The sequence below is a fragment of the Entelurus aequoreus genome, linkage group LG04 (assembly GCF_033978785.1).
Source record: "Entelurus aequoreus isolate RoL-2023_Sb linkage group LG04, RoL_Eaeq_v1.1, whole genome shotgun sequence".
NCBI lineage: Eukaryota > Metazoa > Chordata > Actinopteri > Syngnathiformes > Syngnathidae > Entelurus > Entelurus aequoreus.
The window spans coordinates 24,650,035-24,675,094 of NC_084734.1; the positions used below are offsets into that span (position 1 = coordinate 24,650,035).

Here is a 25,060-nt window from a genome sequence, read left to right on the forward strand (position 1 = left end):
TAGAGCTTTTTTATGAAAAAGTTAATAAACACTTCATCTCATGCAATATGTGAATGTATTAAGGGGAACTAAATGTGATCTCTGAAAGGGGTACAGGACCCCCACCCAGGCATAAAATACTATAGTGCATAGCTGATTAAAAATATATATATATATATCTAAGTGGGCCAAATCACATGTATTAGAAAATAATCTCTTGAAATTGACTACTGTCACTTGATTATAATAATAAGACATTTAAATTGTTATGTCAGGTTTGAGACAAATGTGCTGCTGGTATGACACACAGTGTTGCACGTCTGTATTCCACTGAATGCTCAGGGTGTTTGTGCGTTTGCTCACACACATGAAAAATTAGAGGGAACATTGCGTAGGGCATCTCCAGGCGTTTGCCCAGCTCATGGAGCCATCCTTGGGGAAGAGACGGGAGGACAACAGGGACAAGAACTAAATCATCCAGACTAGAGATAAATTGTATTATTATGTTTATCTTACCTAAAAATAAATATATTTATAAATTTTTTTTAAAAAACAAAAAAAAAACTATATATGTATATATACATATATATGTGTATATATATATATATATATATATATATATATATATATATATATATATATATATATATATATATATATATATATATATATATATATATATATATATATATGTATATATAATATGCATATGTGTGTTTGTGTGTGTGTATGTGTATATATATATATATATATATATATATATATATATACCTGTATATGTATATATATATATATATATATATATATATATATATATATATATATATATATATATATATATATATATATATATATATATATATATATATATATATATATATATATATATATATATATATATATATATATATATATCATCAGGCCTCCGTCAGTCGTAACGACTATGGAAACTGCACCAGTCCAGAGGTCAAGTTTAAACTCGGCGACAACGCCTGCTGTGGCTGATAAGTCCGATGTGGGAGAGGCAAACACGGCCGCATTTACTGCAGATGTAGCTGGAAGGCGCAACTGCAGGAGTGCGTGTCTTCCGCTTGGTTCTTTTTTCATTGGCTGTGGCATGGATCTTTTCCTCGCCAGTCTTCAGCTGTTTGTGAAGGACACTGCGCCATTTGCTGCGGTCAGCTGCTGCATCTTCCCAATGTTCAGTGTTTGTCCAGGGCTTTCATGTCCCGCTTGCAGACATCTTTGAAGCGCAGTTTTGGCCGGCCAACAGATCTCTTGCCAGAGGCAAGATCGCCATACAGGATGTCCTTTGGGATATGTCCATCCTCCATACGGCACACGTGGCCGAGCCAACGCAGCCTGCGTTGTCTGAGCAGCGTGAACATGGTGGGAAGACCAGCGCGTTCGAGGACCTGGGCATTCGTCACCTTGTCACTCCAATGGATGCCGAGGATGCGGCGAAGGCAGCGCATGTGGAAGGTGTTCAGTTTGCGCTCCTGTTTGGAGTATGTTGTCCATGTTTCGCTGCCGTAGAGAAGAGTGCTGACAATGCAGGCGTTGTACACTGCCATCTTGGTAGGAGTTGTCAGCTTCCGGTTCTCCCAGACGCGGGTCGTTTAGGCGCCCTAGGTTTGTGGCAGCTTTGCCGATACGTTTGTTGATCTCACCATCGAGGGACAGATTGTCACTGATGGTGGATCCCAGGTATGTAAATTGGTGTACAACTTTGAGTTGGTACTCATCGATTGTGATGGCTGGTGGAGTGTCCACTTCCTGACTCAGCACATTGGTCTTTTTTAGGCTGATGGTGAGCCCGAAGTCTTTGCAGGCCTGGGAGAATCTGTCCATAAGGCACTGGAGTTCTTGTTCAGTGTGCGAAATGACGGCGGCATCATCAGCAAAGAGCATGTCCTGGATGATTGTCTCACAGACTTTGGTCCTTGCTTTAAGACGGGCTAGGTTGAAAAGTCGGCCATCAGATCTGGTACGTAGATATACCCCTTCTGTTGCAGTCCCAAAAGCATGTTTGATGAGCAGGGCAAAGATGCAGAAAAGGGTAGGAGCAAGGACGCAACCTTGCTTGACTCCGCTCTTAATGTCAAATGGGTTGGACATGCTACCCTCATACTGGATGGTTGCCTTCATATCGTCATGAAAAGATCTAATGAGACTATGGAGCTTCGGAGGGCATCCAATCTTGGGTAGGATGCTGAAGAGCCCTTCTCTGCTAACCAGGTCGAAAGCCTTGGTCAGGTCAATGAAGGATATGTACAGGGGCTTCTGTTGTTCCCCGCATTTCTCCTGAAGTTGGCGTAGGGAGAATATTATGTCCACTGTAGAGCGCTTGGCGCGAAAGCCGCATTGAGATTCCGGGTAAACGCGTTCAGCAAGTTTCTGAAGGCGGACAAGCACGACACGGGCATAGTTTCCCTACGATATTCAGGAGGGAGATGCACCTGTAATTGTTACAGTCTCCTGTCGCCCTTATTTTTGTAAAGGGTGACAATCTTGGCATCTCTCATGTCTTGCGGCACGGCTCCCTCTTTCCAGCACTGGCAGAGGACATCATGCAAAGGCTGCAGGAGGGTGTCTTTACAGCGCTTGATGAGGTCTGGGGGGATGCCATCAGTACCAGGTGCTTTGCTAGTTGCTAAGCTGTCGATCGCTTTGTGAAGTTCAGCAAGTGTTGGTTCAGCATCTAATTCCTCAATGATGGGCAGCTGTTCAATGGCATCAAGGGCTGTGTTCTCTCTGGAATAGAGTTCTGAATAGTGCTCTACCCATCTGTCCATCTGCTTGCCCTTGTCAGTGATAACTTCCCCACTGGTGGTCTTTAGGGTGGCTATTTTGCTCTGTGTTGGGCCCAGTGCAGTCTTGATGCCCTCGTACATCCCCCTGATGTTACCTGAGGTAGCTGCAGACTGGATGGATACACTGAGTTGTTGCCAGTATTCATTGGCACAATGTCTTGCAGTCTGTTGCACTTTGGTTCTTGTAGTTCTCAGTGCTTGCAGGGACTTCTCATTTGGGGAGCGTTTGTATTCAGCGAGGGCAGCACGCTTTGCTTCAATGACGGCAGTCATCTCGCTGAACTTGGCAACAAACCAGTCGTTGTTTTTGAAGATCTTCCTCCCAAAAGTCGCAAGGGCTGTTTTCTGAATGGCCTCCCTGAGGTGGCCCCATTTCTCGGAGGCGGAGTAGGGCTGGTGTTCTTCAGATAGGATTTTGTTGAGAGACTTGGCAAACTCTTCTACTTTCTCTGGAAGATGCATGCTGGTGGAATCAATGCGGGGCTTGCCTTTCTGTTTGGAGTTGTGAAACATTTTTGGTTGTAGCCTGATCTTGCAACAGACAAGTGAATGGTCGGTGTCACAGTCTGCGCTGTGGTAACTACGAGTAACGAGCACAAACTTGAGGCTGGCTTGTCGGATCAGGATCATGTCTAGCTGATGCCAATGCTTTGAGCGGGGATGGCGCCATGTCACTTTGTGCTGTGGTTTCATCTGAAAGTAGGAGTCGGTCACGCAAAGGTTATGGTAGAAACAGAACTCCAGTAGCCGTTGCCCATTGTCATTGACCTTGCCAACTCCGAGGTGTCCAAGACAGGAAGGCCATGAGTCATGGTCAGCACCCACTCTCGCATTGAAGTCACCAAGGATGATGAAGGCATCAAAACTATGAATGAACACATGTGGAGTTGTGTACTTAACAAAAAAAGGTGAAATAACTGAAAACATGTTTTGTATTGTAGTTTCTTCAAAATAGCCACCCTTTGCTCTGATTACTGCTTTGCACACTCTTGGCATTCTCTCGATGAGCTTCAAGAGGTAGTCGCCTGAAATGGTTTTTACTTCACAGGTGTGCTTATAATTATTATTATTATTATTATTATTATTATTATTATTTATACAATGCAGTAAAAAGTAGCATTAGTTAAATTTTCAAGTTAAGATGGTGATTATAAGAACAGGAAGCCATGCAGACTCACCACAACAGTACCTATAGTATGGAAAATATTCTTAAAAAAAGCAATAGTAAAAGCACAGTTGTTGTGCAGTGATTACTAACAATTATTTGAAGGCAGCCACCAAAATTGACATATTTCACACAAGTCACAATCTCTCTGTAATTGTTGATCCAAAGCTAATGAGGGTTTTGGCAAAATTAGGGTAATATGTTTTTCTTGTTTTTCTCTTTTTTTCTTTTGATCGTGTATTTTCTGACGTACATTGGGAGCGTGGTATGTGGGCTTGTATTAAGCCTCAGGGAGTTGAACGCCCCTGCCTTACATAGTTCCGGGTCACCGTTGGGCAAGGTGTAGCACCCGAATACCCCCCCCCCCCCCCCCCCATCAGGGGTACGATACCCCCCATGAACCAAACTAGAAGAGGATGCGTTACCCGGCCCGGAGGAAGCCCAGGGCCCTCCTCCGGAGCCAGGCCCGGAGGTAGGGCTCGTCAGCGAGCGCCTGGTGGCCGGGCTAGCCACGGAGCCCGGCCGGGCACAGCCCGAAGAAGCTACGTGGACACACCATCTTCTCCGCCATGTGGGCCCACCACCCGCGGTCGGAACCAGTGGGGTCGGGTGCGCTGCCAAGTGGATGGCAGTGAAAGTGGAGGACCAATTCGGGGCAGCAGAGGCTGACTTTCGGGACGTGGAACGTCTCTACGCTGGTGGGGAAGGAGCCTGAGCTGGTGCGAGAAGTGGAGCAAGGGCTCTGAAACCACACTCCTGGACAAGGGATGGACCTTGTTCACTTCTGGAGTTGCTCAGGGTGTGAGGGCACAGGCGGGTGTGGGGATACTCACGAGTCCCCGGCTGAGTGCCTGTACGTTGGAGTTCACCCCGGTGGACAAGAGGGTCGCCTCCCTTTGCCTTACGGTTGGAGGGGGGAAAACTCTGACTGTTGTTTGTGCGTACGCACCAAACAAGAGTTCAGAGTATTCGGCCTTCTTGGATACTTTGCATGGGGTCCTGTATGGGGCGCCGGCAGAGGATTCCATAGTCTTGCTGGGGGACTTCAACGCGCACGTGGGCAATGACAGTGATACTTGGACTGGCGTGATTGGGAGGAACGGTCTCTCTGATCTGAACCTGAGTGGTGGATTGTTATTGGACTTCTGTGCTAGTCACGGACTTGCGATAACAAACACCATGTTCAAGCATAAGGATGCTCATAGGTCTACCTGGTACCAGAGCACCCTAGGCCAAAGATCAATGATCGATTTTGTAATCGTATCAGCTGATCTGAGGCCGTATGTTTTGGACACTCGGGTGAAGAGAGGGGCTGAACTGTCAACTGATCACCATCTGGTGGTGAGTTGGGTTAGATGGCGGGGGAACCTCTGGACAGACCTGGCAAACCCAAGCGTGTAGTGCGGGTGAACTGGGAACGTTTGGAGGAGTCCTCTGTCCGGAAGGACTTCAACTCCCACCTCCGGCGGGACTTCTCTGCCATCCCTGTGGAGGTTGGGGACATTGAACAGAAATGGGCGATGTTCAAAGCCTCTATTGCTAAAGCTGCAGCTGCGAGCTGTGGCCAGAAGGTCTTAGGTGCTTCAAGGGGCGGTAACCCTCAAACACCCTGGTGGACAGTGGTGGTCAGGGAAGCCGTCCGACTGAAGAAGGAGACTTACTGGGGTATGTTATCACAGGGGACTCCGGAGGCAGTTGCAAGGTACCGACGGGCCCGAAGGGCAGCGGCCGTGGCTGTGGACGAGGCTAAGCAGAGGGTGTGGGAGCAGTTCGGGGAATCCATGGAGAAGGACTATCGGGCGGCACCAAAGCTGTTCTGGAAGACCATACGGCACCTCAGGAGGGGGAAGCAGGGAACCATCCAAGCTGTGTACGGCAAGGATGGGACTTTGCTGACTTCAAGTGAGGAAGTCGTAGGGCGTTGGAAAGAGCACTTTGTGGAACTCCTGAACCCAAATACATCAGACACACCCTCCCTGATAGGAGCAGGGCCTGAGGATGATGGGGGATCGACATCGATCTCTCGGAGTGAAGTCACTGAGGTAGTTAGACAACTCCACATTGGCAAAGCTCCGGGGGTTGACGAGATCCGTCCAGAAATGCTGAAGGCTCTGGGTGTTGATGGGCTGTCTTGGTTGATACGCCTTTTCAACATTGCGTGGAAGTCTGGGACAGTGCAGAGAGAGTGGCAGACTGGGGGACCAGAGGGTGTGTGCTAACTACAGGGGTATCACACTACTCAGCCTCCCTGGGAAAGTTTACGTCAAGGTACTGGAAAGGAGGGTCCGGCCGATAGTCGAACCTCAGATTCAAGAGGAGCAATGTGGATTCCGTCCTGGTCGTGGAACAACTGACCAACTCTTTACTCTTGCGGGAATCCTGGAAAAGGCCTGGGAGTATGCCTATCCAGTCTACATGTGCTTTGTGGATTTGGAGAAGGCGTATGACCGCGTCCCCCGGGAGAGCTTGTGGGAGGTGCTGAGGGAGTACAGAGTGAGGGGAACCTTGCTGAGGGCCATCCAATCTCTGTACAACCAAAGCGAGAGTTGTGTCCGGGTGCTTTGATGTAAGTCGGATCCGTTTCCAGTGGGGGTTGGTCTCCGCCAGGCTTGCGCTCTGTCACCTATCCTGTTTGTGATTTTCATGGACAGGATTTCTAGGCGGAGTCGTGGACATGGCGGAGAGGTTATACGTCTCGGGGGGCTAAAGGTTGCTCACTGCTGTTTGCAGATGATGTGGTCCTGATGGCACCTTTGGTTCGTGACCTTCAGCTCTCAATGGATCGGTTCGCAGCCGAGTGTTCAGCGGCTGGAATGAGGATCAGCATCTCCAAATCTGAGGCCATGGTTCTCAGCAGGAAACCGATGGTTTGTACAGTCCAGGTAGGGGACGAGACTCTGTCCCAGGTGGAGGAGTTTAAGTATCTCGGGGTCTTGTTCACGAGTGAGGGAAAGATGGAGAAGGAAATCAGCCGGAGAATCGGAGCAGCTGGGGCAGTATTGCAGTCTCTCTTATTGTTGTGTCGTTCGCGAACGATTCGTTTGAAAGAACGAATCTTTTGAGTGAACATACTGAACCGAATCACTTCATGAACTGATTCGTTCCTTTCTCAGTTCAGTTGAGCTCCGCCGCGACCATGCCGGTATGAGTGGAACTGGCGCATTCTGTGACTCACTGAACCCTCGACGTCGGCGAACGACGCAGCCAATGAGAGGGCGGGGGGAGGGACTGAGCGAACGATTCGTTCACCGCGGATTAACGACATGAATCACTCAGTGAACGTCAACGCTCTCCCTCTCTGCTCTGCTTGCCCCAATGCCGCGAGTGATTCTCCCCCCGTCGCGGGGATATGTTTCATGCCATTGGCATCCGTTCTCCATTCATTCTCCAAGCTAACGGCTAATGTTGACTCAAGCCACATGAAAACAAACACACGTCCCCATTATCTCAACACATAAAGTTAAAGAAAATCCGTGCAGGCTGAGCAGCAGCGACGCGAGGGGGAGGGGCGGAGGGTAACGTGTAGGGCAGGCTGTTTTGAGAAGATTTTAAATAAAAATAATAACTAATGTATGTACACATACATAGGCTATTATTTACACAGTTATTGTAACAAAAATAAATTTCTCCTTGTGGTCAATTCTGATTCATATTATTATTATTATTATTATTATTATTATTATTATTATTATTATTATTATTATTATTATCCATTCTACTGCAACTGTTGTTGTTGATGTTGTTTAGTAGCTATCATCATCATTATAATAATGCTGATTTGCAATTAAACTGTACTGCTGCTGCAGAAGTGATTCGGTACACGTACTGAACTGCGGCCACAGTGTGGCGTTGTCAGTCACTGATTCTAGTGATTCGTACTGTCAAAAGAACTGCAGAAGAGATTCGGTACACGTACTGAACTGGCCACCGTGTGGCGTTGTCAGTCACTGATTCTAGTGATTCGTACTGTCAAAAGAACTGCAGAAGAGATTCGGTACACTTACTGAACTGGCCACCGTGTGGCGTTGTCAGTCACTGATTCTAGTGATTCGTACTGTCAAAAGAACTGCAGAAGAGATTCGGTACACTCACATTCATTCACTAGGGCCAATTTAGTGTTGCCAATCCCTTTTGACATATTTGCAACACTGGTGAACACTACAAAAATCGTTTGACCTCCGTGCTTATCAAAAAGTGTTTCTCCAACCAAGTACTACGTCAAGTTTGCATTAGGATCAAATATGTATTTCTCCCAATCAAATACAGATACAATTATAACCTTTATTTAACTTTTTGGGGGGATTTACTGTGTTTATATTCTTTCAAAAATCCTTTGCTCTGAGACTGCAAAGGAAGCTAAGCTTCCCCCCAAAAATGTAAAAAAAATAGTACTTTTGTGTTTACATTTATTAACCAAATGTGCACTAGAATGCGTTTACTGGTAACTTTTGTTTAGAATCGGCTACTTTCACGACACCTGACACGACTTTCCTCTCATTCGGGGCGGTATAGCTCGGTTGGTAGAGTGGCCGTGCCATCAACCTGAGGGTTGCAGGTTCGATCCCCACTTCCGCCATCCTAGTCACTGCCGTTGTGTCCTTGGGCAAGACACTTTACCCACCTGCTCCCAGTGCCACCCACACTGGTTTAAATGTAACTTAGATATTGGGTTTTCACTATGTAAAGCGCTTTGAGTCACTAGAGAAAAGCGCTATATAAATATAATTCACTTCACTTCACTTCACTTCATTCATTCTCGCAGCGTCACAGTGCATTAAACAGTGTTGATGCTGAACATCCTTAGACTTCAATGGGGGAGCATAGAGTGGGTTGTTCAAGTGCAGCGAAACTAGACAATCATTGGATTAAAGGCCTACTGGAATGATTTTTTTTTATTTAAACGGGGATAGCAGATCCATTCTGTGTCATACTTGATCATTTCGCGATATTGCCATATTTTTGCTGAAAGGATTTAGTAGAGAACATCGACGATAAAGTTTGCAACTTTTGGTCGCTGATAAAAAAAGCCTTGCCTGTCCCGGAAGTAGTGTGACGTAGCAGGTTGAAAGGCTCCTCACATTTCCCCATTGTTTACACCAGCAGCAAGAGCGATTCAGACCGAGAAAGCGACGATTACCCCATTAATTTGAGCGAGGATGAAAGGTTCGTGGATGAGGAACGTGAGAGTGAAGGACTAGAGTGCAGTGCAGGACGTATCTTTTTTCGCTCTGACCGTAACTTAGGTACAAAGGCTCATTGGATTCCACACTCTCTCCTTTTTCTGTTGTGGATCACGGATTTGTATTTTAAACCACCTCGGATACTATATCCTCTTGAAAATGAGAGTCGAGAACGCAAAATGGACATTCACAGTGACTTTTATCTCCACGGCAATACATCGGCGAAGCACTTTAGCTACGGAGCTAACGTGATAGCATCGGGCTTAACTGCAGATAGAAACAAAAGAAATAAACCCCTGACTGGAAGGATAGACAGAAAATCAACAATACTATTAAACCATGGACCTGTAACTACACGGTTAATGCGTTCCAGCCTGGCGAAGCTTAACAATGCTGTTGCTAACGACGCCATTGAAGCTAACTTAGCTACGGGACCTCACAGAGCTATGCTAAAAACATTAGCTATTCACCTACGCCAGCCAGCCCTCATCTGCTCATCAACACCCGTGCTCACCTGCGTTCCAGCGATCGACGGAGCGACGAAGGACTTCACCCGATCACCGATGCGGTCGGCGGCTAGCGTCGGATAGCGCGTCTGCTATCCAAGTCAAAGTCTTCCTGGTTGTGTTGTTGCAGCCAGCCGCTAATACACCGATCCCACCTACAGCTTTCTTCTTTGCAGTCTTCATTGTTCATTAAACAAATTGCAAAAGATTCACCAACACAGATGTCCAGAATACTGTGGAATTTTTCGATGAAAACAGAGCTTTTTGTATTGGATACAATGGTGTCCGAATACTTCTGTTTCAACCATTGACGTCACGCGCATATGTCATCATACATAGACGTTTTCAACCGGAAGTTTCGCAGGAAATTTAAAATTGCACTTTATAAGTTAACCGTATTGGCATGTGTTGCAATGTTAAGATTTCATCATTGATATATAAACTATCAGACTGCGTGGTCGGTAGTAGTGGGTTTCAGTAGGCCTTTAAAGCTTGGCTTTGTCCCACCCAGCGTCTCTGGAAGTGTATGAGAAGTGGGTTTGGCTTCGGCTGGCATGGATGCTGAGTTCTGTATGATGATTGGATGATCTCTGTCTGAGGCTGAATCCTTTTTTGACTGAAGGCAAAACGAGTGAAACTGCGATCTTGAAATATAAACCGCTGTCAGGGCATTTTTCAACTTTCATTAGTTTTGAGTTGATCTGGAGAATTTTCGAATCCTCTCAGTAATGTTTTTTATTCGTCAAATTTAGCATTTTTATATCTTTTATCTGTTATTGGAGACTGTACTTGTGTTAAGAGAGTAGCCACTGCATACTTGAGTGTGTACTATTTAGACTGTGAATTAGAGAAGATATCAAATGCAATTAAATACATGACTTAGTATGCATTAAATAATGTACAATTCAATTATATGGGCCGGTTGTCATTACCATAAACAATTTAAAGAAAAAAAAATATATATATATTAATCCAGTATACAAGATAAAATATATGAGCATGCTTGCATGATATCACATCTCTGGATGTCCCTTCACTTATTGCTTGCATTAGTTGCCTTACAGAGCATCTTTCCACCCACTGAATTGGGAGCCTTCTCGATGCTCTTAAAGAGCGAAAAGGAGCAGCAGCTCTCTGAACTCACCATGACTGTCACAGGAATTCGACTCTTCAACAAAGCCAGCAAGAAGGATGAACAGGAGATGAACTTCTCTGAACTAAGTACAAAACAGTGAACTTAATACTTTTACAATTACTGTATGTCTTGCCAGTCCACAAGCATTATTTACCACACTAACATGCCAATGACACAAACTTTTGTATTAACCCAATAACCATTTACATTGTATTTGTTTAAGATCAGTTCCCATTTTTGGAAACTGTTTCAATCACATAGCCATTCAAAGCACGGAAGGGAAAGTAGTAGCTGCCCCAAAAGTTGCTCAATTATGTCATCGTTCAACTAGAATCATTTTGCATTTTCTGTGTGTACATCCTGTGTGTACCTACTGTATATGTATCGCCAACCTTGGCGAATATCTTGTCCTCCAATTTCGGATTAACATTTGCAATAAAAGTGACTGCTGTATTAGTTCCAGCCCTCCAAATATAATGGTAGGGGAAACGCTGTACTGTGTGTAATAAACTCAAGTCATTCTGAAACTTTGTTACTTGCTCTACAGTGCCTGCAGTTCTTTGTGAAGCACTGTCCGTCACCAAAGAAGCAATCAAGAAGGAGCTGATGGTCTCCCAGGATTTGGCTTGGAAATACACAGCACTGTTAGAAAAGTATACAGACAGTCTGCCTGGAGATTGTGACGTGTCTTTGGTTCAGCTCACACAGATGCTGTACAATGTCAGGCAGCATGAACTTTTCCTTCAAATACTACTGGTGAGTTCATGTTTTGTTACTGCTGTTGCTGTTCCTGATGTAGCGCGGTCAACATTTTGTTAAGCTGCTTGTTTTTTTCTTGTTTCATGCCTTAGCTGTAGTATGCTACATGGGGCTTCAAATGACTTGATTTCAGTTTCACTGATATTTGTCTTACTTGTGCAGTATATCTATGCATGAATCTTATTTGAATGTCTTAAACAAGATGACTGAGGAAGTCATCAGTACTCTCAAACCATACAGCTACAAAAGTAAAACACAACAAAAAAAGAGCAATAGATAATACAAGTTGCGCACATAGAATGGCACCATGCATAGGCAAACAACATAAAAACACAATTTCAACTGCCACATACACCGTGGTGGCTTATGTGGGGTTTCTCGCCATCGTCTGCTGGGGTGGCAGACTAGAGACAGGAACAGACTCAATAAATCACCCAAGGGAGCCTACTTTTTTCTAGGCTGCCCACTAGCTCACAGCCAACATCCAGTCAATGTCCGGTCTGCGCGGATGGTGGAGAATCCGTCTAGAGAGACCGAAGTGTCCGATACATGCTTGTTCAGCCAAAGCTCCGTGAAGCTTGTCCATCCCGATGCGCTACGCTAGCTCTGCAGCTCCGTCTCTTCCTCAGATGGTTGAGCGGCCATGCCAGCAACTTGAGGGGTCCAGGTTCGATTCCAGCTTCCGTCATACTAGTCACTGCCGTTGTGTCCTTGGGCAAGACACTTTACCCACCTTGCTCTCAGTGCCACCCACACTGGTTGCAATGTAAATTAAAGATGTAGATAATGGGGTTTCACAATGTAAAGCGCTGAGTCTCTAGAGAAAAAGCGCTATATACAGTAAATATAGTTCACTTCACTGCACTTCCTCCGCATCTTCTCCGGTCTCTCCACACAGACTCAGGTGAGGCCAAGAGCCAGCAGCTAGTCTCCAGTGCAGACATTGCCATGACTACCCAAGGCAGATCCAAAAGTTTACAAAAAAAATCACCACAGAGACCATTTTTAAAGGGGCCTGGTCCACAAAGGGGGAAACACAAGAGCGCAAAGCTCCTGCAAGAAGCGGCCATCTAGAATACGTGTCAACATTCTAACTTCTTTCTGTGTTGAAATTACTTTACTTCTAATACTGAAGTTAGTTTTATATCAGGTACTTTGAGACTTTTCTCAAGGTGACTTCAATTTTGTCTACTGATATTTGTACTTTTATTCAAGTATTGCTTTCAAGTACTTTCCACAAGACTGGGCCAAAACAAAGGGTGGCCTCTAAAATCTGCCACATAATCATACTTACCATTTTCAAGCTCATACTTTATTGATAGCATGTCCTCAAAGCCATCTACTGAAAATAAAGTACTCCACTACTTTATAAATTGCGGTATGGAGCTAAACTCCTCACTCATGGTGCTGCTGTACACTTACTATAAAAACGCTGTTTGGCCCACAGCCCATTGGCACATTGTCAATTTGGGCCTTAGAAGCACAACATTAAATTAGTCTTCAAAGTCAAAATAATAAATGTATTTCAATGTAATTGCTCATCTACACACAAGAGAGAGCAGATGAAAACTTGTAAACATGTAGAGACAGAAATAAAATGCGGTCGTATAAAAAGGTGAATTAAATTAGTTTAATATATTTCTTAAGATAACAATGTATAAACCTGGTGTCCTTAAATGACTTATGTTGTGATCGGGCACTGTATAAATAATAGAAATTAAATGAAATCCCCTTTTTTCTTTCTAAAATAATGCTTGGGGAAACACTGTAAATTTTTCACTGATCTCTAAGCAACAAATAATCATGTCACCTCTGTTTTATTTCACCACCAGGCTGATGCAGGCTTAAGTGCAAACAGAATTGAAATACTGCAGAAGGATATATGCTCGCAGATAAACCTTCTAAAAAACTCTGTGCAGCCGAAGACTGCTGTGCCCACAACCAAGGTTTTTGTAAGTATATTTTTGTTTGCTATTTTGTGATTAAAATAGTGCTACCATTTTAAAATGTTATTTGTGTAATACATTTTATAACAAATGTTTGATTTGCTGAATGTATTTATTTTTGGGTTGCAATCATGTGACCGAGAGGCACTTCTGGGTTTCAGGTGGAGGGCGAGAGTCCCATTAGGCTACTGTTTATATACATGCATAAGTGCAGATTTGGGTGTATTTTGAAAGGTTTATAGTCAAACATACAAGCTATCATGAACAAATATAGATATTGAAATGGGATGTAGTGGATTTATACACTCTTAGAAAACATTTTTTTCTAAAGATTTAAACCAATCAACATCACCAAAGTCAACTGTTCACGTTACTGCTCGACCGCACTTCCTTCTTCACTCACAAATATTTAAAGTACAAAAGATTAGAGACACATATGGGGAGGTAATAAGTCCAATGTTGGACTTATTTGTGTTCGGCAGTGTTGGGTAGTAGCAAGCTATATGTAGCTCAGCTACGTAGCTTAACTAAATTTTCCAGTAGCTTGGCAGTAGCTTTGCTACTTTTTAACAAGTAGCTTTTCCTTTAGCTTAGCTACTTTTAGACCCATGTAGCAAGGTAGCTTACATCAAAGCTACACGCTACAAAGAGAAAATGGACTGCGAATCCAGGCCATAAAAAATATTGTAATAATCCCATGAATGTAGGCTCAGAGACTTCTTAGTTTGTCGTGTCTTTATTGTACACGTTGCCATTTAACCACACAACAGCTCCTATGTGCGTCTACGTCTATTCTCTTTCCCGGCAAAACTCGAACAACTCACTTCCTGTCAACAACGTCACTTCCCTAACTTCCCCGGAAGTCCCGCCCCCCAGCCAAAGCCATTGGCTAACACCCCGTAGCCAGCCGCTACAATATGGAGAAATGGGTTCTACTTGTATAGCGCTTTTCTACCTTCAAGGTACTCAAAGCGCTTTGACAGTATTTCCACATTCACCCATTCACACACACATTCACACACTGATGGCGGGAGCTGCCATGCAAGGTGCTAACCAGCAGCCATCAGGAGCAAGGGTGAAGTGTCTTGCCCAAGGACACAACGGACGTGACTAGGATAGTAGAAGGTGGGGATTGAACCCCAGTAGCCAGCAACCTTCCGATTGCTGGCACGGCCACTCTACCAACTTCGCCACGCCGTCCCAGAAAATCAAATGACCCGGATGAATGAGAACATCTACACATATGGAGAAAATCCATGATGTTGTTGGCTAAGGTTAGTGTGAAACATTACAAACTGGCCAATCAGAGGCAAGATAAGGTGGACCATCAAAACTAGTAAGCAAAATCATAACAGTCACGCACTCATGTCACATGAGGACAAGGGAGTCAGAGACAGAGGGACGCTTCAGTCTGACGCCTAAAAAAAAAGGCAACATACTTGAAAATGACAGAGGAATTCTCTCCCGCAGATTAGATTTTACCTTAGGTGTTGAAGATGACGTGCAGGAAACCCACAATAATGCGTGTCTTAAGCCAAATTTAGACATACAGTACAGGCCTAAAGTTTGGACACACCTTCTCATTCAATGTGTTTTCTTTATTTTCATGACTATTTACATTGTAGATTGTCATGAAGGCATCAAAACAATGAATGAACACATGTGGAGTTATGTACTTAACAAAAAAAGGTGAAATAACTGAAAACATGTTTTATATTCGAGTTTCTTCAAAATAGCCACTCTTTGCTGTGATTACTGCTTTGCACACCATTTGCATTCTCTCGATGAGCTTCAAGAAGTTCAAGACTGTTGGAAAACCATTTCAGGTGACTATCTCTTGAAGCTCATTGAGAGAATGCCAAGAGTGTGCAAAGCAGTAATCAGAGCAAAGGGTGGCTATTTTGAAGAAACTAGAATATAAAACTTAATTTTTTTCGGTTATTTCACCTTTTTTGTTAAGTACATAACTCCACATAGTTTTGATGCCTTCAGTGACAATCTACAATGTAAATAGTCATGAAAATAAAGAAAATGCATTGAATGAGAAGGTGTGTCCAAACTGTTGGCCTGTACTTTATGTATGTGTTTAAAGAAAACTCTGTAAACCAAAATCATAACTGCATTCTTCATCTAAGACGTCCATCACAAATTTAGAAACACGCATTAAGGTGAGTTGGGTTCATGAAAAGTTTTACTGCAGTTGTGCAGTAAAACAACCATTATCAACTGTTCCCAAACAACACACAAGCCATTGTTTTTTTTGTCAAGATATAAATAGATGCAGTTTTTATTTTATTTTACTGTAGGTAGAGACAATGAATAATATTTTATGGGTGGGCCAAAGAAAAATAAATACATAAAGTGAGATGCGGGGACCCCTAGAGGTAGTTGTAGGGTGTCCCCATCTAAAAGACTGATAGTTAATAAATAAATAATGATAAATGGGTTATATTTGTATAGCGCTTTTCTACCTTCAAGGTACTCAAAGCGCTTTGACAGTATTTCCACATTCACCCATTCACACACACATTCACACACTGATGGCGGGAGCTGCCATGCAAGGCGCTAATAGAATTTGTACACTTTCAGTTACTCTAATATTGATATTATACATTTATATCCATAGATATAAATGCCGTAAAATCTTTGATGTAGCAAGCTACTTTTGTCATATAGCTAGTAGTTTCGCTTGCTACTATTCTCTGGGGATAGCTTCCCCTGTAGCTCAGCTACATTTAATTGAGAGTAACTTGTAGCTTAGCTTACTACATTTTGGTGGAGCAGTACAGTTTTTAATTAATGAGTACCGCGTTAGTGTATTAGTACGGGTAATACCTATTGTACAATAGTACTAGGACTTAACATAATGTTAGTTTATTTCCACAATCAAAGATTTTTGTATTAACATAACAGAACACAAATAAACAAATGTGATCTCTTGTCCTTAGTTTACTCTTAGTTCTGCTCTCAAACGCTAACTATATAGTAAAAAATAAACCTGACTGCGTCACACAGTGTTTCTCAATCAAATTAAATGTTCAAACAAACTTTTTCCCAAGTGATCACTGCAGACACGAGTCTGACTGTACTCCACAAGATGAAAGCACCAGATTTCCCCTTGACGCACTATCATAATTTCTCTGACTTTATTCCCTCTAGGAACCACTTCTTTTGGGACTCTGTGAAAGCACTTTCCTATCTCTCGATGTGAAAGCCTGGAACAGCCCGGCAAAGTGGCATTTTCAGCTGAAACTCTTTACTGACTAACGGGTCTTTCACATGATTTATTGCTCGGCTCAAGCTTGTTTGACCGCCATGTGCATTACGCTGCATCGAGGCAAAGCGGATGTGATGTCATACAGCCCAGGAATTAGGAATTAGTGTTACCACTTTTTCATGTCCAAAGCGCGGATACTGCAACCTTGTATGTCTGCTCAAACTAATGCAAAACCTTCCTTCCTTCTTTTTTGTTGTATTTATGGTATGGATTGCAATATATGCATGAACAAGTATTATATTCAAACTGAAGCAAGAAAGAAGGAAGAAATGAAATTGCCCACAGCATGACTTAAGTTATTTCTGCTGCATATTAATTCAACCTTTCAAACTTTAAACGCTCATACTGCAGATGTCAATAGCATTTTTGATTATTTACAGGACTCAGCACCAACCTTAAAAATAAAATTAAATAAAATGAAACTCAATGCAAAAGTTAAAATCTTAAAACGAATTAGAAATTACTGACAATCCCAGTGTACCATGATATACTAAAACAACTTGCATTTACTAACTTCCCCAATTATAACATACAAATAATAGCATATCTACTTGAAAATATATAATGGAACATAATTGGAACAAAGCTGTTGTAATCCGGAAATAATTCACAGTATTCACTTTTCCCTCTCAGGGTTGCGGCGGGGCTGGAGCCTATCCCAGCTGCCTTACAGCCCTATTCCAAAATGGGATGACTTCATTTTTGTCTTCAAAATTATACAGACAATATCCCATAACGACAATGTGAAAAGTTGATTTTATATTTTTTTTTGCAAACTTATTCCAAATAAAAACAAAACAAAAATCACATGTACATAAGTATTCACAGCGTTTGCTTTATACTTTTGTTCATGCACCTTTGGCAGCACTTACAGCCTCAAGTCTTTTTGAATACAGTGCAATTATCATGCAATAATGATGCAATAGGAGCTTGGCACACCTATCTTTGTGCAGTTTCGCCCATTCCTCTTTGCCCATTCCGCTTTGCAGCACCTTACAAGCTCCATCAAATGGGAAGTGTTGGTTTTATCCAGGATGTCTCTGTACATTGCTGTATTTCCTCCAAATGTTTGATACCATTTTTTGGCATTAAAATGTCTAATGCTGCTGCCGCCCCTTGAAACAATAGCATCGCACAAATTACTTTTCTTGTCTTTGCACGAAAAGTAGCTCCACACAGCTGAGATTACAACGGCGCTAAACTAATTGGCTCATGCTTTAGCAACTGTGGTAGCTTGCTACTGTGCTACAATGCGTCACATCTCTGTTTACGGCCTGAATTGAGCATTTATGTGATAGTGTGGGATTGTGGATACAATTGGAGGGATTTTGTTTTCAGAAAACTTGCCCAGTATCAGTCTAACTTGGATCCTGAGTTTGGGATAGGACCATCCCTAGTTTTTATAAGAACATTTTCACAAAGTTCACAAACCATCCTGGTTTATTTTTTTGCTTTGAGCAATGACTCAACAATGCCATGTTCTCCTGATTATTGATTTTCTTTTCTTCATGCACTGTTTCAGCCATTGTTCAAGGCCCTATCAAAGTTGTGGTCAGAACTTCAGGACGAGGCAGAGCTGCTGAACATCTTCAGCAACATTGTACTCAGACTGCAGTCCTTCCTTACCTCTGAGGTCAAGATTTTTTCCAAAAATTCTTTAGACAGCTTGTTGGAGGGATTAGAAGTAAAAACAGACGGACAAAGAATAAACGAGTCATCATGTACGTTTAGAATTGATCAATGACAAATATGCTGACGATTACAGCGAGAACTTAAAATTATGAGCAATCAACTGTTATTTCATGCAGGTGAGCGCATCGATCAAGTACAGATGAAGCAAAATCAGTGGTTCCTGTTTGAAACTACTGACAGCCTCACTGGACTACCATTACAGTATAATGGATACTGTGGCTACACACTTGCGCAGAAAAATGGAATTCTTCTTCCAGGTAATAGTGTCTTTTTTGGGTAAGTAATGTTTGTGTATTGTATGTATTCTTCCTTGTCATTTGCTTGACAGGAACTCTAGAGGGTCTGACAAAGGCTGCTGTACCCTAAAGGCATTCCAGGGGTCCAAATAATTTGTCTCTCATCAGTGTCTCGGCAGGTCAAGTTGTTGATTGGTGGTTTTAGTGTATTGTTCAATTCTGAAGATGTTCTACCGCCATTAGGGTAGTACTGCAGGGGCACATTGCAGAGTCTGGTGTCTTAGCCTTCAGTGTCCAGTCCTTAGTCTAAAGATGGTTACTTGGTCTGGTCTGAAGAGGTGGTTGAGAGTATTCTGCTTGTTGTAGTTTGGATGTTCCTGTAGCCATTGTTTCATCTGTCTGTTCTTAATGATCTTTGCTTCTTCATGGGTAATGTTTTAATCCTTTTGAGGCTGTTTTCCTCCCTATTTTGCTAGCTGATCAGCTTCTTCATTGCCCTGTAAATTACAGTGAGATGGTATTCACTGAATGATGGTGCTATCAGTGGCTGATTGCAGGCTGGCCTTCACAAGAGGATTCAGTTCTTTATTTTGAAGATATTGCACAGCCTGTATTATGAACAAAACATCAGAGAACATGTGTTTCTTCTTTGTTCTTCTATAGCTGTATTCACCTGAAGTCACGTCCGGCTCATTAACTATGCGCGGCTCGAAGTGGTGGGCCAGCGTTGTCATTGCGTTCTGGTGGCATTCTGCTATTCTCGAAGAAAAATGCCCTATTCTTGCGGTGTTTTAGGCTGTTGGAACCGTTCAAATCATGAAGAGGATAAAAGTTTCATCAGAGTTGCTCGAGAGGGCATCAAAAAGAGCAAATGAGTGCAATATTTTACGAAAGACGACAAGTGTCATGCACTCCAGTTCGAAGGAGTGGAGTTGAAGAACACACAAGTTTGCAATGATCACTTTGTTAAAAGTTTGTTTGATATAGTTTTAACAATTACTATTTCCTATTTATGCATTTGTTATCCCTTGGTGAGAATGAGGACTCTGGTGCAGATGGGGGACGATTGACACAGGCTTTATTTCAGCAGTTTATTAGAACTCTCTTTAGACAGAATGATTTAAACAAAATGACTTCAAACTCTACACTTGATACACTAAAGTAACAAAAGAAACGTAGCACAGGGCATGAAACAATAAACGGAAAATCACTCTATAGGGAGGAAAAAGGCAAAGCAAAATTCTAGACTGATCTAATAACGAAAAAACAACAATCTGACAAGCTACACAAAAGGAAAATCGCTCATGCGGAGGAGGAGACAAGAAGCTATAAACAGAAAGTACGCTATAAAGAGCTAAGAAAACTACAAACTAAAGCGCTCCAAGGAGGAAAAAAGGAAGGCAAAGCACTATGAAATTAGCTCAAAAAACTGACCAAAAAACTTCAGCAAGTCAAAATACTCTTCTTCAGAGGGTACAAAGAAATCAAGGAATAAGGCGAGGCAATACTTAACAACTTGGGAGAAGACTGTGGAAGACGGCTGGAGGTACGACGAGACAATATACTCTGCCAACAAGACAGGAGAAGACGAGGACTATATACACATGAGGGAGGGTGACACAGGTAGGCACAATCAGGCAATCAGGAAAGACATCAGACCAGTGATACAGGAGGAAGAGCAAGTGGCCTGAAACAAGAGGAGGATTAGATTTTCAACATAAAACAGGAAGTTTGCCAGACAACCCCAAAACAGGACTTCCCTCACCGCTGTGTGACAGTATTACAGGGGTGCCCACACTTTTACTGCTGGCGAGCTACTTTTCAATTGACCAAGTCGAGGGGATCTACCTCATTTAAATATATAATTTATATTTGTTTATTTATTAAAGAGACATTTTTGTTAAGTTAGAGGTGTTTAATGATAATACAAGCATGTTTAACACATATAGATTCCTTTTTTTCATGAAGACAAGAATATAAGTTGGTGTATTACCGATTCTGATGACTTGCATTGATTGGAATCAGACAGTAGTGCTGATAATGTACGCATTATCTGTCCAATACCACATGAAAATGGTTGTTTTTTGGCATCCTATTTGTCCAGCTTCCATTCTCGTTTTTATACACTTTACAAGAAATACATTGGCGGCAAACTCCGTAGCTTGCTAGCTTGTGCACGTCAGCTTTCTGAGACTCTTATTTTGTTAGCACAGGCAGGATGAAGCAGCACTTTTATTGTGATAGAAAGGATATAAGATAGGAACTGTGCAGTCGATCTTTAGAGTTTTGACGGCAGGTACGGCGCGAGAGTCTGTTGAAATACAAAGTGTTTCTTGCCTTACTGTAGGTAATTTTTTCTTAATACTGATCTCGTAGCAGCCAGCGTCATCTCACAAGACCCTCGGGTGCCTTGAATGTCAATCAAGTGACAAAAGTGATGTCTTGGTGAAGATTGATGATCGCTAATCTTTAGGTCTATTTTTTTAATGCCTGGCTGGCGATCGACTGACGCACCCTCCGCGATCGACCGGTAGCTTGCGATCGACGTAATGGGCACCTCTGATGTATTATCTTAATATTATTTGTATTTTATAGTTTTTCTGAGTTTCATTAAAATTTTTTGCTACAAGTGTTTCGTAAAGAACCAACTCGGCGAGTCTAAATAAAAAAAAAAGTTGTGATGTGCGTTCACAAACCAACCTCCCAGAGACAGTTCTGTTAATGTTCAAACGCAGCAGCGTTGGTTTATTAAGTCACTTTTCTGAATGCAGGTTCAATTAAAGTTCTCCCAATTGGGGCTTCCATTGAAACAAAACAAATTATTGCATTTTTTATGCCTTAAACAGGTCCCCTAAATTGCCTGGAACACAGAGCAGAGAAATATCTGATCAACACAAAGTTCAATAAATCACAGCATTAAATGAATCGAACATATTACACCTTTAGCAGACTAATCTATAAACTATAATTCAGTGGAGCAACACACTTACCGCCCGATGGGAGTAGACCTTTCCCTGCAGGGAGCCAGCCACACAATGAGTCAAACACTGAGGTGCTATTTAAATCAAACAGTGATTGCCAACCTGACACAGCTGCCTTGGGGCAGGTGGCCACACATCAGCCTGATTGAGGATAAAATTAGGGATGTACTTGCCTTCAATGACCACACCTAGAGGGTGGCGTAGTTTGACCGCCTGGTGCATGCTTTCACTGTGATGGCTGGCCCACGGCCTGGTCTCACCTGTCGGGGGTATTGTGATGCTCCACAAAGTAAATGTGAGAAAAACTTAAAAGAGTTTAGATTTTTACCAAAGGCAGCAATCTATAAATGAAGCTTTCATCACATACACAACATTGAGATCTCTAGTTATATTTTGGTAAAGACGGGGAAAAACATGCATACTCGTAAGAGCGCGTGCAACTACAACAAGGCAACGAACATTGCTGTAGATGCAAAGTTAAATCATGAAATGCAACCTTACCCCAGCAAAAACTAACCATGATTTATCCGGGAGAGTTTTTATAGTTTCATTGAACCAACCACACACAAATAAGTTGTAGGCCTCTGTGCTTTGCCAAGTTTTCATCGGTTTTGTTGTGCAGAATGACGTCTGGCGATAGTTCGAAATGTCTGGGAATGCGACTGACACTGGACACATCTTTTTAAAATAAATTATAGGGATGGATTCCATTGCATAGTTAGATTTTTTTTGCTCGTATCTATCTGCCTTTGTTTGTTTCGTCAGATAGTTCGCTCTCTGTTTGCTGCACAGTAGTCATATTGGTTTGGTGACCCACAGGCCACCACTTAGTTTACGTCCCTTCAAAAGTCACGTGACAGAATACGAACTGTACTGTTTTGGCTGTTGTCTGTACTGGGGGGTTAGAGGCTCTGGGAGAGGTAGCACCTTTGATGTACAGTACAGGCCTAAAGTTTGGACACACCTTCTCCTCATTCAATGTGTTTTCTTTATTTTCATGACTATCTACATTGTAGACTGTCACTGAAGGCATCAAAACTATGAATGAACACGTGGAGTTTTGTACTTAACAAAAAAGGTGAAATAACTGAAAACATGTTTTATATTCTAGTTTCTTCAAAATAGCCACCCTTTGCTCTGATTACTGCTTTGCACACTCTTGGCATTCTCTCGATGAACTTTAAGAGGTAGTCACCTGATATGGTTTTCACATCACAGGTGTACCTTATCAGGGTTGATTAGTGCTTTATCAATGGAGTTGGGACTATCAGTTGTGTTGTGAATGAGAATCAATCAATCAATCAATCAATGTTTATTTATATAGCCCTAAATCACAAGTGTCTCAAAGGGCTGTACAAGCCACAACGACATCCTCGGTACAGAGCCCACAAACGGGCAAGGAAAACTCACCCCAGTGGGACGTCAATGTGAATGACTATGAGAAACCTTGGAGAGGACCGCATATGTGGGTAACCCCCCCCCCCCCCCCTCTAGGGGAGACCGAAAGCAATGGATGTCGAGTGGGTCTGACATAATATTGTGAAAGTCCAACACATCAGCGAAAGTCCAGTCCATAGTGGGGCCAGCAGGAACCATCCCGAGTGGAGACGGGTCAGCAGCGTAGAGATGTCCCCATCTGATGGACAGGCTAGCGGTCCACCCCGGAGCAGAGTAGAAAAGAAAAGAAAAGAAACGGCAGATCAACTGGTCTAAAAAGGGAGTCTATTTAAAGGCTAGAGTATACAAATGAGTTTTAAGATGAGACTTAAATGCTTCTACTGAGGTAGCATCTCTAACTTTTACCGGGAGGGCATTCCATAGTATTGGAGCCCGAATAGAAAACGCTCTATAGCCCGCAGACTTTTTTTGGGCTCTAGGAATCACTAATAAGCCGGAGTTCTTTGAACGCAGATTTCTTGCCGGGAAATATGGTACAATACAATCGTCAAGATAGGCAGGAGCTTGATCGTGTAGTATTTTATACGTAAGTAGTAAAACCTTAAAGTCGCATCTTAGGTGCACAGGAAGCCAGTGCAAGTGAGCCAGTATAGGCGTAATATGATTAAACTTTCTTGTTTTTGTCAAAAGTCTAGCAGCCGCATTTTGTACCATCTGTAATCTTTTAATGCTAGACATAGGGAGGCCCGAAAATAAAACGTTACAGTAATCGAGACGAGATGTAACGAACGCATGGATAATGATCTCAGCATCGCTTGTGGACAAAATGGGACGAATTTTAGCAATATTACGGAGATGAAAGAAAGCCGTTTTAGTAACACTTGTGTCCAAACTTTTGGCCTGTACTGTATATCGGCAGCTGTACTCCTTGTTTACATTGGTCCTCTCTTATTCTCCTAAATAGCCCAGTAAGGCAACAGAGTATTTAATTGCTTGTATTCATATTATAAATAATCGTCACTTCCTGTCTGGATGTTCGTTGCCTGAGCTCCGCATTTGCTACAGCTGTTTTGGATTATTTTGGAACTTTCCTGAACACAGATCTTGATCGCATAAACAAGATGGCTTGCTAACATCTTCGGTTTAAACTTTGTCTGGCCTGAGGTACAGATTTTTAGAGTTACGTTAGCCGCTAACGAGACAAGCTACTTGTTGCAAACAAGTGAACTTTAAAGCAATTGCTGAGCAACAGAATGCCTTGCAAGGATAATATCCAACAAATGTATGGCCAGGAAGAAATGTCAGTGAAGACAGATCCGTAACTTGAAAGAAGATTTTGATAAGATTAAAAAAATATCACAAGGCACCTTTTGAGAGCTTATTATACAAAACCCAAAACCAGTGAAGTTGGCACGTTGTGTAATTCGTAAATACAAACAGAATACAATGATTTGCAAATCCTTTTCAACTTATATTCAATTGAAAAGACTGCAAAGACAAGATATTTAATGTTAGAACTGAGAAACTTCCTTTTTTTTTTTGCAAATAATCATTAACTTAGAATTTAATGGCAGCAACACATTGCAAAAAAGTTGGCACTGGGGCATGTTTACTACTGTGTTACATGGCCCTTCCTTATAACAACACTCAGTAAATGTTTGGGAACTGAGGAGACCAATTTTTTAAGCTTTTCAGGTGGAATTATTTCCCATTCTTTCTTGATTGTAAGTACAGCTTAAGTTGTTCAACAGTCCGGTCTCCGTTATGGTATTTAAGGCTTCATATTGCGCCACACATTTTCACAGGTCTGGACGACAGACAGGCCATAGTGTTGTAACACGTGGCTTGGCATTGTCTTGCTGAAATAAGCAGCGGCATCAATGATAACGTTGCTTGGATGGCAACATAAGTTGCTCCAAAACCTGTATGTACCTTTCAGCATTAATGGTGCCATGTGTAAGTTACCCATGCCTTGGGCACTAATACACCCCCA

The 25,060-nt window shown here is 42.5% G+C and overlaps 1 protein-coding gene across 3 annotated transcripts in view; it reads left to right on the top strand.

Moving 5' to 3' along the window:
• Positions 1-25,060, top strand: part of cfap206 (cilia and flagella associated protein 206) — a 57,203-nt gene that overhangs the window by 17,684 nt on the left and 14,459 nt on the right. For 2 of the 3 annotated variants that reach the window (XM_062044417.1, XM_062044416.1), the window contains 5 exons: positions 10,697-10,864; positions 11,326-11,534; positions 13,370-13,489; positions 18,283-18,481; positions 18,569-18,709. In XM_062044417.1, coding sequence (XP_061900401.1) covers positions 10,697-10,864; positions 11,326-11,534; positions 13,370-13,489; positions 18,283-18,481; positions 18,569-18,709 — 837 coding nt within the window. The remainder of the gene's footprint in view (positions 1-10,696; positions 10,865-11,325; positions 11,535-13,369; positions 13,490-18,282; positions 18,482-18,568; positions 18,710-25,060) is intronic. The other variant, XM_062044418.1, reaches the window with a different exon arrangement.